The sequence below is a fragment of the Syngnathus floridae genome, chromosome 1, assembly GCF_059516105.1.
Source record: "Syngnathus floridae isolate MCC-2025c chromosome 1, RoL_Sflo_1.0, whole genome shotgun sequence".
NCBI classification, from domain to species: domain Eukaryota; kingdom Metazoa; phylum Chordata; class Actinopteri; order Syngnathiformes; family Syngnathidae; genus Syngnathus; species Syngnathus floridae.
This window is the reverse complement of record NC_142413.1, coordinates 14,529,113-14,544,395: the sequence shown is the minus strand read 5'-3', so window position 1 is coordinate 14,544,395 and position 15,283 is coordinate 14,529,113. Positions and strand designations below refer to the sequence as shown.

General features: G+C 40.2%; 2 protein-coding genes and 1 long non-coding RNA gene across 4 annotated transcripts; 1 reads left to right on the top strand and 2 right to left on the bottom strand.

The window, feature by feature from the left end:
* Positions 1-1,175: 1,175 nt before the first annotated feature.
* LOC148404243 (uncharacterized) lies at positions 1,176-4,533 on the top strand. The gene is made up of 3 exons (XR_015862062.1): positions 1,176-1,402; positions 2,647-2,751; positions 2,826-4,533. It is a non-coding gene; the product is annotated as an uncharacterized LOC148404243 (long non-coding RNA).
* A 1,966-nt stretch (positions 4,534-6,499) lies between these two features.
* Positions 6,500-7,934, bottom strand: mid1ip1l (MID1 interacting protein 1, like). The gene is made up of 2 exons (XM_088388576.1): positions 7,773-7,934; positions 6,500-7,641 (listed from the first exon to the last, which is right to left on the bottom strand). Exon 2 carries the CDS (start codon positions 7,577-7,579, stop codon positions 7,061-7,063), a length of 519 nt encoding a protein of 172 aa, XP_088244702.1. The 5' UTR covers positions 7,580-7,641; positions 7,773-7,934; the 3' UTR covers positions 6,500-7,060.
* A 785-nt stretch (positions 7,935-8,719) lies between these two features.
* On the bottom strand, positions 8,720-14,573 carry tspan6 (tetraspanin 6). 2 transcript variants are annotated; one of them, XM_088373993.1, is made up of 9 exons: positions 14,527-14,573; positions 14,338-14,444; positions 11,756-11,944; positions 11,591-11,665; positions 11,411-11,506; positions 10,741-10,896; positions 9,902-9,985; positions 9,337-9,427; positions 8,720-9,240 (listed from the first exon to the last, which is right to left on the bottom strand). In XM_088373993.1, the coding sequence occupies exons 2-8, from the start codon at positions 14,422-14,424 to the stop codon at positions 9,359-9,361; spliced, it is 756 nt and encodes a 251-aa protein (XP_088230119.1). In that variant the 5' UTR covers positions 14,425-14,444; positions 14,527-14,573; the 3' UTR covers positions 8,720-9,240; positions 9,337-9,358. The 2 variants fall into 2 exon arrangements, with proteins under 2 accessions (XP_088230119.1, XP_088230109.1); XM_088373983.1 differs by lacking the exon at positions 14,527-14,573 and having other exon boundaries at positions 14,338-14,520.
* Between the last annotated feature and the right edge of the window lie 710 nt (positions 14,574-15,283).

Below are 15,283 nucleotides of genomic sequence, written 5' to 3'. Positions count from 1 at the left end.
AAGCGCACGCTGGCACAGAATCCAAACTGAACGTGTTCATGCGTGCGTTCCAAAGCCTCCTCTCCCATCTAGCATGTACGCCACGCCCAACATTACATAACCACGTACAATTTTTACTTCCAATGTCCTGAATGCAGTGTACAGAACCCAGGAATTCGAACCTCGGAGAATGAGATGATACTCTTGGTTTTTTTTTCCTCGAATGCCAAACTGATGGTAACAGCGCATGCATACAAGCTAAAAGGCTGCCTTGTCTTCCCACCGCAATGCTGGATAGTAGACCGTTAATAGCCCACACAGATCCATCCAAACAAAAACACATACCGGCCACACCGACATTATGTCAAAATAGGAGCGAGCGAGAAGGTGCAGTTGGGATTCGCCGGGATGGAGGAGAACACAATGTTCTAGCATACTCCAGCTGCTGTGAGATGTACACTCATATGTCATTCTCAGCACAGTAAAGACTAATAGAAACCAGAGTGTTTAGCAGCGGCAGGGAAAAGTACTTGGACCCTTCTAAAATGGTTTTATTTATTGCAATTTAATGTTTGGGATTATCAAACAAATGTAAATATCTGTTATTAAATGATTTGAATTATTATGTGAGAAAAAAAATGCAAAGCTACCTGACACAGTGTGAACAAGTACTTGCCCCCTTGGTAAAGCTTGAATTTTCCATGCCTAATCACATTTTTTTAATCACAATTTTCCATGCTTAATCACATTTTCTGTGACCGCACGCAAGCCTGAGAACCCGCCTGTGAAGTTGGGTGTCCAAAAGCTGCAACAAAATGTCATGATCCAAGGAAATTCAAGAACAGATGACAAAGTAAGTGTCACGTTTCAATCAGGAAAGGTTTACAAAGCAAATGGAGAAAGTATGGAACAATATATCCAGCCTCGATCACAACAACAACAACTCATTGAGGAGGTAACAAAAACTGCTGGCCTATTTCACCTCGGTTAAGGGTCATGACTCAATAATGAGGATGAACAAATGTGACAGATGTCCAGATTCTGCATGAATAACTCCATAAATATAAACACTGGAAATTTATGTTAAAAAAATATCGCAGCAAAATCCTGCAATACAGAAAACAAGGTGCACTATAAATTCACATAACACAAACTGTTAAGCAGCGAAGGACTGTAATGGCAATCCATGGATATCATGCAAGCTGCATTCTGCTAACGTAAGAGCGATCTGATTGGATGCTTTGTAAGCGCTTTGACTTGATGTCATGGCAGCATGTACATTGCATTCATGAAGGTTTGCTTCGATCTTTTTACAACAAAGTCAAAAATGTCAGACCTCTCAGCGTCATCCCAAGTGGTATATTAACAAACCACATCCAGCAGAGGGCGCTCCACCTTCAGACTGGTCTTGTACATCCAGCAAGTAAGATTTTTCATCCGATTTTCTGATACTATTTATGGATGTCATTGGATTGTACTTCTAATAAGGTCAAGCGATTCATTAGTCGTTTGGCGCATTGGAATCGAACCTCTCATATTTGAGTGGGAGTGTCTGGGGTGACAAACAGCAACGTTAACGACATCAGTGCTGGTCTTCGTTACGTCTGCAGCACAAGGCGGCGTATTGTGAGGCCCGGCCGGGCGTGCACAATGACGCGTTCTTCCTCCATGCTATGAGACCATTTGGGTTGAACCATGCTGCTGGCATGCACTGTACTTATTACTTAACACTGGACTGTGAGCTACCTTTGGAATAACTGCTGCACATGCTTTTATATTAAAACACACAGTCGGATGTTGTTTACTCAAGGAGCCGGTTACCAGAGTAACTGGCCAGGGCTGATAAATACAACGAGATAGTGTGCCCGCATGTAAACCTGACTGCTCCAAAGGTATTGATTATTAGTCACACCTGCAGCAGGTTGACCTGACTTAACTCATAAAGTCATCATGTCTGCCTCATTCCAGTCCAGTCCAAAGCTCGTCACGTGGACACAGTAAGGTTTGACAGTGGCTGTTTTGCTTTTGGGGTTAAACAAGTACACCAGTGACACAGAAATCAATGGACCCAGCATATTGCACTCCCCTGATTCCTAACAGTCAGTTCTATGGGCCTACTGGAATTTTTTAAGACTAGTACCAACTCTCGAGGCTAAGCGTTTTTCTCACCCACCATTCGCTTATTTTGGACCAAGACAGGATATATATGAAGACTGTGTTGCCCTGTTTGACGGACCTCCCATTGCTCCATGAAGAGTAAGGTAGTAGATGGACTTCTCAAAAGTCCTCTGTAAATTGGCCAATTAGAGAACAAGATGCAAAAACAACCTCCACTAAAGGGGCAAGCGGTGGAGTGCCCCACCAGAGCCTGCTCTTTCTGGTACAGGAGGTGTTTAGGTTACATTGAATTGCTGTTTCTTGAGCAACGATACAACCCCAAGTTACAACGCGCTGTAGTCTATCACTAGCTAGCTAGCTAGAACCGTGGTAATGTTCTAAGTACATTATATATTCATATTTTCGCTGTCAGGCATAAAAACATAATCACACCCTATAGACTGAAAGGATGGGTGTTTTTTAGGCAATAACAACTGAAAATAAAGAGGTTAGATATGTTTGAGTAAGCTTGTTTTGTGGAAAATGAATAGCCATCCATTTTCTATGCAGTCTTTGGAGAAAGGGCAGGAAAAACCTTGGACCGGTTTGGTGTCTATCGCTCAACTCTCCCAGTCTTTTCTCTGCTTAGAGTGGCAAGCAACTTGAGTGTGACTGGTGTGTGCTAATATTTTACTGGGCCACGCATTTAACCCAAAGACATTGCAACAGAGCTATTGCAATCTCCACAGAGTGAACTGCAGACGTGAGGAAACATGTCTCCATTTCCGGCGACTTCACACTGCTGCTGCTGCCGTGTGCCGACTGACTGCTAATGTTTGCCCTCTGGTTTCTCAAGACATGAGCTTGGGAGCCTCGTGCATAGAGAATTGGTGTCACGCTACTTGGAGGGCTGTTTTGTCTGGGCATGCAAGGGGATTTATGAGGCATGTTGTTTTTATTCACCAAAAATTTGGTGTGGCTGCAACAACAGGAAAAGAACAATAATATCAAACACGGTTTACCAAACTTAGCGATTTAAAACGGGCCTCCGATATTTTAATGACTGAATGTAATTTCACTGATCATCAAGCAAGCACACAACTTCTTAGCAAAGGACTTTTTAATCGATGTTTATCGTAATAAATGTATGTCTCAATGCTTTACGTAATTGTTAGGATCAGTACAGTCAACATCATTACGTTATTATTTTTGTATCTGGTTCATTGATTACTAAATTATCCAGCGGTTTTCTAAAGTTAGGATTGACGACAGCCTACCTTTGACCTCAAGGAGAACAAGTGCCTCTTGTCCATAATGAAAAACTTATTTTGTAACTTTGGCGCCAGAGTTTGATGAATGTAAGTACTTCATTTAATAAAGTAGGAAATACCCAAATTTGTGTTTTGGTTGTTTATTTTAGTTTAGAATACTGCTTTAAAATATAACAAACTCAAATTGTCACGGAACGGATGGAGTAGAGCGACCAAGTGCAGCTTGCACCAGGGTTTACTGAAGAAACCAAACTAACAGACTCGGTAAACTTACATAACTTACTAACAAAACCAACAACAGGACTGACCGACAAAGACGTGAAACACAAAGACCTGACGACATTAACAATGATCCGAACGGGAGTGAGGGGCAGACAGGACTTATATACACGACAGGTAACAAGAGGCAGGTGACTGTGATTACTCCATTGATTGTGCGTTGACACAGGAAGGGAGGGGTGAGTACACAGCCAGACAGAAACCATGACAACCGACATATACAACAACCTGGGACGAGTCGTGACACAAATAGTAAATGCACCAGAATTGTTCAGACCCTTGTTGCTATTGCTCTGCACCAAAGGAAATATTCGTAGCTACATGTTCAACTTAGGTCTTTGAAAGACAAATTTGAGGTTATTGACTGACTTTTTAATGAATTAATCGTTTTTACAACTGCTTCTCCGTATCAAATATAAACCGCATCCACGAATGCTGCCTTCCACTCATAATGCAAAATTTGCTTCGATGAATAACTGTTGTGCCGTTTGTTCAACAGCTTTGTAGATTTGACATCAAAGATTTGGTGGATTTACTATAGTTGTGGCTGTTGAACGGAAAATTGGGGGAAAGGCTGCTTTACAATAAAAATGTAAATCTTGAGTAAATCCAACAGAATTGCTAAGGTTCTGCATTTTGTTTTGAGGCTCAATTCTTACGGATCAAACGGGAATCAATCCACCCCGACTTTCTGAATAACAAACTCATTGTAATTGCTTCTCTGTATTCAAATTATAATATGAACTAGAAAAACGGCACTGTGTGGTGGGATGTTGCCTCCCTGTCTTTAATGCAAAGCTGTCTTATTTTCTTATGTCTGTCATCCAGTAACTCTGTTTTGTACATTTGCTGTGAAATGTTGGTGGATTTAATGTTAACCTAGATTAAAATTGTGAAAGAATACAAAAGCCCATCTCTATTCTTGTGCACTGCTGGGCCAGCTGTCCTGAGTCTGGTTGACCCATTTAACTTGAACAAGGAGGCTTGAGTGGCGCCGCCATTTTGCCTGGCTGTGCACACCAGAAAGACAAAGTGTTGAGAGGACTGCAATAAAGCGAGGCTGCTCCAAAAGGCCGCAGATGTGTTCGTCCTGACTTCCTGCATGCCCTTCATCAGACGGCCGTCATTGTCGCCCTTTCAGAGGGGAAAAGCAGCCCCGTGTGAGCCGATTGGCCGGCTGTGGCAAAGCTGTTGCTAAGGCACTTTGAGCACCATACTTTCTATTTTACCAATCAAACCTGTCATGTTTCATTGTTGAATTTGTATTGATGGTGACAAAGGGCTAGACATTTGTTATTCAAAAAAAAATGTCAGGCTGCCTTCAAGAGCTATTAAAGGTCATATTTATCCCTCCACATGCACAGCATTTAGAAACCAATTTATTGCAGCTCCAAAATAAAGCCTTATCAGCGCTGATGTGTGGAGGCATTTCGTCTTTATGACGATTATTTGATCAAGGCGGGGAAAGAACTAAAAGGAATATTTGACTTGAAGCTTTGAAAGTTCTTTTTGAGCAACCCTAAGACACAGTACAAACAAGAATACAGCAAAGTCATATAAGGAAATATGCTCAGTCAGCATAACATTGGTTACCTTACTATACAACGGTAAACATTAATCTCGTTAAATTTGTCAGAAACAAAAGTAATGTGGCAAAAATGCCGGTTATCCCTGCCCAAAATATTTGCAGTGTTATGTCTGAAAAAAAATCTGAGAATTCATTTGTATTTTTAAAAACTAATTCAGGTTATAACTTTTTGGGTCGAATTTTAATATCAAAGTTGTACGTTTTGTATGTAGTATAGTGAAAAGCACTGCTTTGTTCTTTCATGATTTGGACGACTTCATTGCGGTTGATAGAACCATGAATTTGGCTTTTTTTCAACAATCCAGAGGAAGAATGTTTGGCCATTAGTTTGTGTTGCCCAAGCTCAAGTTTACTTTAGATTGTGCAGCAGCGCAATGATCCACAACACACCAACGAGTCAACATTTGAATTGCTTAAAAAGGCCGCTCATGCTTGAAAACCTGTTACCTTAATTAAATACTGCAAATAGTGGGCCAAAATATCTCAACCGAGATGTGACTCATTGCTTCCTTCCCTATTGAAAATATTTCATTTGCTGCTGAGTGCAGTGAGGTTATTTGATTAAAGGGCCTTGTAGGGTTTTTTTTCCATCTATTTTTTTAGGTTATAGCTCATATTTACATTTGTTTGATGATCTTCAAGCATTAAATTGGGGGATAAATGCAAATGAAATAAAAGGTAAAGTGACTGGCTTTGAATTTGAGTCAGGTGTACCTAATGTAGAGTCCAAGATCCTGCTCCACTTCCAAGACAACAAGCCAAGTCGTGTTAAGTCAGTATGCTAAATTAAGAGGCATCTTTTCCTGTCTGTAAATCCTCTGTAATTCCCCGATGAGCGCCACACAAAGCTGCTATACCTACCCCACATAACAGTTTGAAAGCACTTTACACAACTTAATAGTCAAATGCAGTGGAGTGCAAACTTCTTACACCAGCACTACTTTGCGAAAGAAAATACTTAAGTCTGTTATGGGTAGCATGAAAATTCAGTACTGAGCTTATCTTATCTAAACCACTTGGTACTTTATAGTGCTTTCATTTATTTAAAAAAAAATTAAGCCACTAACATTATGCAGTTTGAACATTAACTGTGAAAAATAGTTTAAAACTAAAACAAGCATTTGATTGTAAGATACAGTACATAAAAAATGAATGTTATAAAATAACTTCCAAGTTATATTACTACAACTGAATTAAAAACAATTGTACTGAATAAAAAAAGCCCCTGTTGTACCACACATTTGTGAACCACCACTACAAAGACAAAGAAAAAGAAGTCAAAGAAAAGGGTTCCAATTTATTTATTAGCACAATATAAAATTAATTTCAGGACAAATAAGATGAGCCGCAAGACCTTGAACCACTGAGCAGTTACACTACGGGCAAATGAACGGGGCCAAAAACAGTCAAGGCACGCGAAGTTACAATCACACCGAAGTGAAGAGAGCCCTTAAAGCTCAGCCTTTAAAATTAAATAAAAAAAAAAAAGAAAAAAAAAAAGGAGGGACAGAATAACCAGCATTCAACTTCTCCTACAGTCAAGCGTTTTATTCATACACACACGCACGTACGCACAAAGAAAATGGTGAAATGTGCAGTAGAAATTAAGCAGAACTGCTGTGCTTCATCAGGACAATTAAACAAACCTCCACCAAGCACTGAACATTGGGAGTCCTGCTCAGGCAGGACGGCAACGTGCAGCAGGCGTCACTGGTTTATGTCGGGAGGGGAGGAAACGGGGAGGACGTAGAGTGCCGACAGCCCCGCTCAGTTGCCAAGAGAATTCCCGTGACACATCCCATCACGTCAAGCAGTCCCGAGGGAGGAAGAGGAAGAAAAAGGCTTTCTATCTCATGAAGTTTCCACCTCCGATCTCTCGCTTGTATCTGTTGGTGAGGTGGTCCGCCTGCATGGTGAGCTTGGACAAAACCCCAAAGAGTCCACGCAGATGAAAGTGAAACTGGCGCTCTAAGTCGGCATTGTCGTCCACGGGCAGCGCCCCTTTGATGGGTTTCTGCTGCTGCTCTTGCTTGACGGCCATCTCCAGGAAACTGGAACCGCTGCTCAACTCCCGCTTGAGCGGACCCCACTCCATGTCGTTCTTGATGGACTTGAGGAGCAGGTAGTGCTCGTACATGTCCCTCTGCTGTTTGCTGGGACACTGCACCTCCTCGTCGTCTTGGTGGTTATTGTAATTATTGTTGGCTTCCGTCTGGCTCACAGCCTGCTCCTCCAGGGGCATGTCACGCAGCAGGCTCGGCACCATGATGGTCTCGTCCATGTTGTTGGCCGCCGCGATGAAGCGGTGCATGACGTTGATGAGGGAGTGCTTGTTGGTGGCCGAATCGCTGCTGATCTGCATCATGGCTGAAGGCTTGGTTAGAGGTTACAGTGGTGTGGCTGGCAGGTGGCGTTTTAAGGCTTGAGCTGCGATCACACATTCGATGTACGTATTACTTTCAAACGATCATGCTATTAATCCCGTTCAATGTGCAGCATGACCTTGACTTCCTGTATCGTACTAGTACGAATGATTCAACCCGGAAAATATGACTTACCTGAATTTGGAGCCTGCGTGATGAACTGCTTATGAGGGTTAAGAAAATAATCTGATTTTTCGGAGGAGCTCCAGCGTCCACCTGCCTTGAAGGAAACGTAAGTATTTCCTCGTCTGACAAACGGCTGAATTCCGTTTATATACCTCACAGCCGACGGGTTGCAGTGCGGAAAGCCAAATCCTGCCCATCCGTCCGTTTCCGGCAAGCCCATTGGCTGGGGAGCCGGATAAGGGCGGGCCTAGAGAGCGTATGATCTAGTTTGAGCCAATCGTGAGTCAGCAGATGCGGGTCAATCAAAATGTCTTTGTTACGCGCAATTAATCGTCAGCACCTTTGAGCATCGAACGCTTTGACACCGATATGCATTTTTCCTCCCCAGTTGTTATTTTAATCATTCATACTATGGAATGAAAACGCATCTTTGTCACACAGGATGATTGTTGCCCATAATCGCTTTCAAACATTACGTCCCACGGCTTTGTAGGCCTCGAGCGCCACCTGGTGTTTTGCATGATCGTTTAAAGTTTCAAAGCTACGTCTCGTTTAAATTCAACTTACATTTTTTGTAAATTACTCGATCTTAATCACAAAATATGAGGCGTGTCGTGTGTTCTGTTCTCGGACAGAACAGTGCAGTACAGTACAGTTGAATGTATTTTGGGGAATTTTAAACGTGGCGAGTCATGGCGTCATTAAAAAATAAACTCTTTCAAAGTGACTGATACTACTAACTACTACTACTAAGAATATATTAGATTAGATTGGGCTCCATAGTAAATTATGTATTTAAAACAAACAGACACTTTCGTCTCTACATAGATAATAATGCTCGGATTTGAAATGGAACCCTTTGGAACCTGTTTTGGACTGAGAGTTGAGTTGATAAATATATATACGTATATTCCCTCCGTGTATTTATTTGCAGATAAATTAAGATGCTGAAGACATGTGACTTCACCTTTTATTTGTTTTTTTTCCATCAACATTTTACATGCATCCGCAGAAGAAAAGCATTTAAACTGATGACTGATATGAAAATGTGGGTTATTGTAGCTGGCATTTTATGTATGCCATTCCCTTCACAAGTAACCTCACGCACAATCCTTTGTCAGTTTGTCTTTTTACCTACGCACATTTTATTAAAATTATAAAATAATGCAACAGCATTATTTAAAAGCAAAAAAAAAAGACATCAAACGAGTACTGAAGCACAAAATAAAACGATCATATTGACACAATGACATCTACTCTTAATTATAGTTTTTCTATGAAAACAAGAAACAACTTAAAGTTTAAATCAAACTACACTTTCCTTTTGAGGTTCATTTGCAATTTTCCCTTTTGCTCCTCTGCTGTGTCCTGTGAGTGGATAATAATTAAAAAAAAATTGGCAAGGTTGTTTTTTCTAAAAAGTTTAAAAATCACAGGAGCGTCAGTCATTTAGGTTGGGAGATGCACACTGAGTCACCTGGTGAAACAAAAGAGAAGGAAACAAACAAAATCCCCAAAATGCTGCTGAAATATTTTTTAGCTTAAACTGGATGTAATATAAATCGCTTTTTACCTGCATGAGGCAGTGGCTGTCTTTACACCATCTCATACTGGTTGTTGGTTATGTATCGAGACAAGCAGCAGGCCAGGAATATCCCAATGAGCTGAGCACAATTAAAAACACGCAAAAATACAGGTGTGTTCTATTATTTTTATAATAAACATGTACTTCCGACAATTTGTACCTTGACCTACAAGTTTGTTATGTCAAATCCATTTCCTCATTGAAATGAATTACAATGCCATTTATCTGTACAGCTCGACTCAAACCCAAATTTTATTTTGTGTGTTTGACCGTTTGTCCTTTTCAATGAAGTGCTGCAAGTACATCAGTGACTGTAGCTCTCCTTCCCCACGTCATTACAGTACCTTAATTACTCCATGTTATTTGCTAAATTTCCTTGAAGTGTTTGAAATTTGTCTGCAACTCAAATTTTAGCTGATGACAAATAATAAATTCCATCAAACAACGGCTCATAACTTGACAAAAAAACTAAACAAAACATGGCACTCGTGAGTATAAATACCACTGTACTCATTTTGTGAGGAGTGTCTACCAACTCATTATCATCACATACCTGGAAAAAGGCAATTCCAAAGGAGATCCCAGCAATGATGCCCAGGTTGGATTCCATCACATTAGTTACCAGTAAGAAGCAGCCCTGCACACAAAACAAATAATAAATTGAATCCTTATCCAACACTACCAAGAACGTCACGATTGTTTGGTAAAGCATCCATCGTCCATTATCTATCACTATTGTTTTAAAGGGAGATTAGGTCCTAAAAATATTCATATCTTAAATCTGCGTTGTTAAAAGTGAAGAAAATTTGCAAGAAACATGAACCCAACCGACATGACTTGCCTTCGCAGGCCACATAAATAAAATGCTGTTGAGAGCTGGATAAAGTCCCCTGGCCTTTATTTTTGAAAGCTGTGATTTAGAGTTTTCAAAGACCCTAACATTAATGTTTTTCAAGACACACAGAGCACCTAGTGGAAGCTCATACATATAAGAATGTGGAGAAAATACAAAGTTTGATACAGGAAGGTTGGCGTGGACAAGTAGAAGAACTATGTGGTGGACATACTAATTTGCTACTCTACCATGCAACCACCAGAGGGCACAAGTGATTCAGGCCTGAATACTGCACAAATCCTTACGTAAAAAAAAAAAATCTTTAAACTAACATCTTTTTAAGGTACCTCTAATATAGAAATTAACCTAAACAACATAAAAATCTATATAAGGGGGCACCGGCCAAAAAAGTTTGAGAACCTGACGACTGTGCAAACTGACAGAAAGTGAATGCGTGAGGTTCTGCTTGGCAGTCAATAGTCAGTGTTCCAACGCTCAGTTCGTTGTTCGCTCGTTGGATTAAAACAATGACACAATTTAGTCGAAGAGTAACTCACAGTGTTGTACACTTCGTTGCGAGCCTTGTTCAGATCCTTGAGGGTCTCCGGAGAGCAGTTGGTGTCAACTTTGCAGCAACTGGCAGGAATGCCCTGGTCTTTGAAGTAGTCGGTTTCTTCCCAGTCCGTGTAGTTTTTCACGCCACAGCATTGCAACTGTATTTACCCACAAAGCAAACAAGTTACGGTCATTCCAAAATATCATATTTCTATGTTATTTTACATCACTGATTGTGTTCAAACAGGCTCAGTAGTGAAGTCAATGATATCTGTGGAAGAGCCATAGGATCAGTCAAATCATCAATATTTACTACTTGATTTTTTTTTGTCACAATAGAGATTTCGATGGGGAGGAAAAATTTCACGGCACACCGCTTAACAAAACGATACACAAAAAAGAGGATACACAGGTTATTTATTTACCTTCTCTAATCTAGTGGAAGATTTGTTTGGTCTACATTTTACTAAATGTGGTTGGCACATAGTAATTAATGCCCCCCTCTCACTTTTTTTTAATAGAAAATAATTGTTCATCCAAATAAGTGATATTGGCTGATTTCCTGTGGCACACGGTCGTGCCATGTCCCAATCTATGTGACTCACTCAATTAGTAGAATCTTGATAATGGAGATGCTTGGTGGGCCAGATTAAAAACGCTACGACTACTTACAGTCCTTTGGATGGCATCCACAGCAGTTCTGCTTGTCTCAGTGCTGTTGTAGGACTTCACAGCATTTTTGTATTCAGTGCCTAATTTTTCCTTTATCTGCAAAAATCCAAACACAAAAAAGTAATTCCATAATTGTCTTATGCTTTGTTTCATGTTGTGCTTTTGCCATCAATAACTCACCTCATGCCTGAAGATGAAGCCTGATATTCCGGCTACCAGCTCGGCCAGGAAGACCACAGTTAAGAACATGGCATACTGTACAAAGAGAGCGATTATGTGGAACATTCAAAGCAATGTGTTGGTTAGGTTGGGAGTTGAGGAGGCGGGGGGGTGTTCTCCACTGACCAGTTTGAGCATCCACGGGCTACCCCGGCATGTGGCAAAGCAGCCAAAAAGCCCGAATATGATGATGGCGGCGCCGGTGCCGATGAGAACGTACGGCGCGTTTGTGGTCTCATCAGAGGCTAGTGTGATGTACGCCTCTAGGTTGACCTTCCCCCACACGCCCACCGCCAGCAGGATCATGCCTGTGAACTGAGGAGGAGCAGCAGCAGCGAATCAGCATCACCAAATTTGGATGCACCACTTTTTCCAGATCGAGTATATGTACTTAATTGCCGATACCAAGACACAATACTTGACTGCCATTACATCTGGCAATTTATAAACGATTTTATCTCTTACATATTGACAGTACACTAAGTAAGTACCGTACTTTCTATGTGGGGGAAAAAAAACTTTGATTCTAATTAATGTTAGGTTTGAAAAGTCTGTTTTTTGAATTATAAGTGTTTTAATCAATATAAATGTTTAAAGTTGTTGGAGATTCTATCTTGAAAATTTTAACCAAATGCTGGTGGGTCTGGAACATGTGATAAAAAAGAATCCACTACATTGAGAAATACTTCCAAAGTGATTCATTCCAAGGCTTCCAACTCGGGCTGAAATGTCATCATTGTTATTCTCCATACGTCACGTGTGTGTGGATGTGGGTGTGTGTGTGGGGGATACTGGCTCCCATAAACAGAGAGGACAGATAAAAGCATTTTAGCGTGAACTTTGTGTTGGCTACAAATGGCTGACACAAAGATAAAAAGCAGCAGCAACAGCACTTAATCATTATCTTTAGTGTAAGTATGAGCGCAAAATATTCGAGTAGAGCTCTGAAATGTATGATTGATAGGTCCTGTTTTTTTTTCATATTCAAGTGTCTGTAAAATTATTTTCTTTAAATTGTTTTTAACTTTTCTTCTACTGATGTTAACTAACTGGACTAATTGGGTTAGAAGGGTGGAACCATACCATCCATCCATTATCTAATGTAATTTAACAGCTTAAAGCACGCTCATATTGAAGTTGCTTTATTTAAAGTCGCTTTATTTAAATGTTCTGTATTCATAGCCCAGGCGATGGCACTGACAAAAGAGAAAACTTTATGAAAATTGTTTTGAGAAATGAGCAAGTTATAATTAATCCATCCATTTTCTGTACTGCTTGTCCCCACGGGGGTCACGGGTGTGCTGAAGCCTATCCCAGCAGTCATCAGGCAGTAGGCGGGGAACACCCTGAACTGGTTGCCAGCCAATCGCAGGGCACACAGAGACGAACAGCGACTTACACTCACACAAATGGGCAATTTGGATGTGGGAGGAAACCGGAGTGCCCGGAGAAAACCCACGCAGGCTCAAGGGGGAACATGCAAATTCCACACAGGGTGGGCTGGAGGTAGAATCTAACCCACACCCTCTGAACTGTTAGTCGGACATTCTAACCAGAAAGTTAGTATTTGTTTACATATACTTGCATTGTCTTTGATGGAGTGCCACCCCCACCAATATGGTCTATGCATGTCACATATCGCGTGCTGACTCTTCTATTCATATCCATGGTTGTCCCTGATAAGGTCCCTGCGTCCTGCACCAAGGTGAACACCAAGAACACTAAGTCTGGAAACTAAAAGGCCTCAACACTTGAGAACAACAACACTTTCGACTTTTTGGTGTCGCCAATTCATAGTGTACCCTCTTGACTGGGGCTAAACAATTTTGAAAAATATTCTAATAGTGCTAAGCTCCCACTCCCTCCAGATTGTGATTTAAAATACGATTATGTCTTTGAGGTCCTCTTTTCAAATGTTTGAAACAAACCCGAGAAACTAATTAAAATGTAATAAAATACATATTATTTTTTTTAAAAAAAATATGATTATTTTCAAGTATTTGAAACTAAATTCTACCAAACAAGTTACACGTGTATAATTTGCTACCAGGGGATTTTCAGATATGCTTTATGAAAGAAAGGGAGGTTATAATTTTTGGGGTAAATTAGATTTAAGATACTTCAGAAAAAACATGGACACATTTTTAAGTTTGTAAAAGAAACAGCTTTGTTGCTAAGAACTGCCAAGGTGAAAGATCATGAAAATAATGACATTCATTTGCAGTACATTTGTGATTTTAAGTGCAATTGATGCATACCTGTTTAGGATTTGGAAAAAATATTTTTGTAACTACGAAGGGTTCGGTGAATGTCGGTCTCTTTGATCAATCACTATGGGTAATAAGTATCCTTACATTTTTTTATTTGCCTTACACGTTCTACTTGTGATGCCAGCATAAACATTGATATTGAGTTTGAACAAAATAAAAACAGTAGGACTTCGACCGTGTGAGTAGGCAGTGACGTCATTTCAAGTCTTATCTTTGATTAATCACCGGAGGCTGTGCTCGCAAATAACGGCAAAAAAGTCCCCCGAGTTTATGGACGGGCATTAATTAAAAGTTTATTTTCTTAACTTAACGACAACAAAAACGACCTTGTTTTATTTAATTAGTGCGTGTGACTCTCTCTTTTTTTTTTTTATCCCATTGTTATTAGCTTTTCGCTCCCACCCCCCCTTTCTCCACATCGACATGGTCGCAGCTCACCCAGAAAATGAGACTGTAGGAGATGAGGAAAGTCTTCAGGCAGGTAATGACCGGCTTCGTCTGAAGCCGACGTGAAGGCGGCGACATGTTCGACTTCTTTCGTTTGTCTGTGAAGTAAAAAGAGAAAAAGCTCACTTCAAAGGACGGCCCAGAGAAGAAAAAGTTGATGGGGGGACGCGGGTTACGTACGTCCTAGGAGAGCTCAAGAGGGAAGTGACGTCATTGTCCAGATTTACTTTTCCCGTGGGAATCAGCCACAAAAATATAAAGTTAACTATGTTTATACTTGTAGATCACCAGTACCGCGTTCAGAATAAGATAATTGATTTGAATCATGGCAAACTAGATGCATGTCATTTGAATTATAACCATGAAGAAAGTCAGGTGGGAATAACCAAAGAAAAGCGTAGTAAGAAATTCAGCCTAATTTTATTGCGATAATACTGCACTAATTACAACAAGAACAACAGCATGAACAATAACAAAAACAAAAGATCAGCTAAGTGGAAAAGAAATCTTTTTACTTCAGAGAAGTGTCAATTTTTTTCCTCCTTGAAAAAGTGTCAATGAGTCGTCATCGTTCATCCTTTTTTCTCCGACGATGCTTTCAAAATAAAGTGATAGGCAAGATCAATACTAGACAATACAAATGTAGTACAGTTTTATTCATGCGTTGTATTGAGGGATTCCTTAGAAAATGATAAATTCTGAAATCAATTCAGTTGTATTATCAATGAAAATATCCCAAAAAACATACTGAAAATGAGCAATCTTTCTGTTTTTTATTATGAAAGTTCTCAAACTTTTTGTTAAATCTTCGCTATAGTTTCGCGTGACTGTCACATAATTACTCGACTGAAACACAGTAATTCCGTAAATTATTGAGAGAAAATGTATATTTGACAATTAACGCACAGAGGAGCATTAATTATTTTAAGAATCACTT

What these genes read in the sequence shown, in the direction of transcription:
- tspan6 (XM_088373993.1), bottom strand. Translation starts at nt 14,424, where the DNA reads ATGTCGCCGCCTTCACGTCGGCTTCAGACGAAGCCGGTCATTACCTGC. An exon ending in GCCCGTGGATGCTCAAACTG is followed by an intron (nt 11,666 to 11,755) that starts GTCAGTGGAGAA and finishes CTCTTTGTACAG; the next exon opens with TATGCCATGTTCTTAACTGT. An exon ending in GCAACGAAGTGTACAACACT is followed by an intron (nt 9,986 to 10,740) that starts GTGAGTTACTCT and finishes TTTTGTGTGCAG; the next exon opens with GGCTGCTTCTTACTGGTAAC.
- mid1ip1l (XM_088388576.1), bottom strand. Translation starts at nt 7,579, where the DNA reads ATGATGCAGATCAGCAGCGATTCGGCCACCAACAAGCACTCCCTCATC.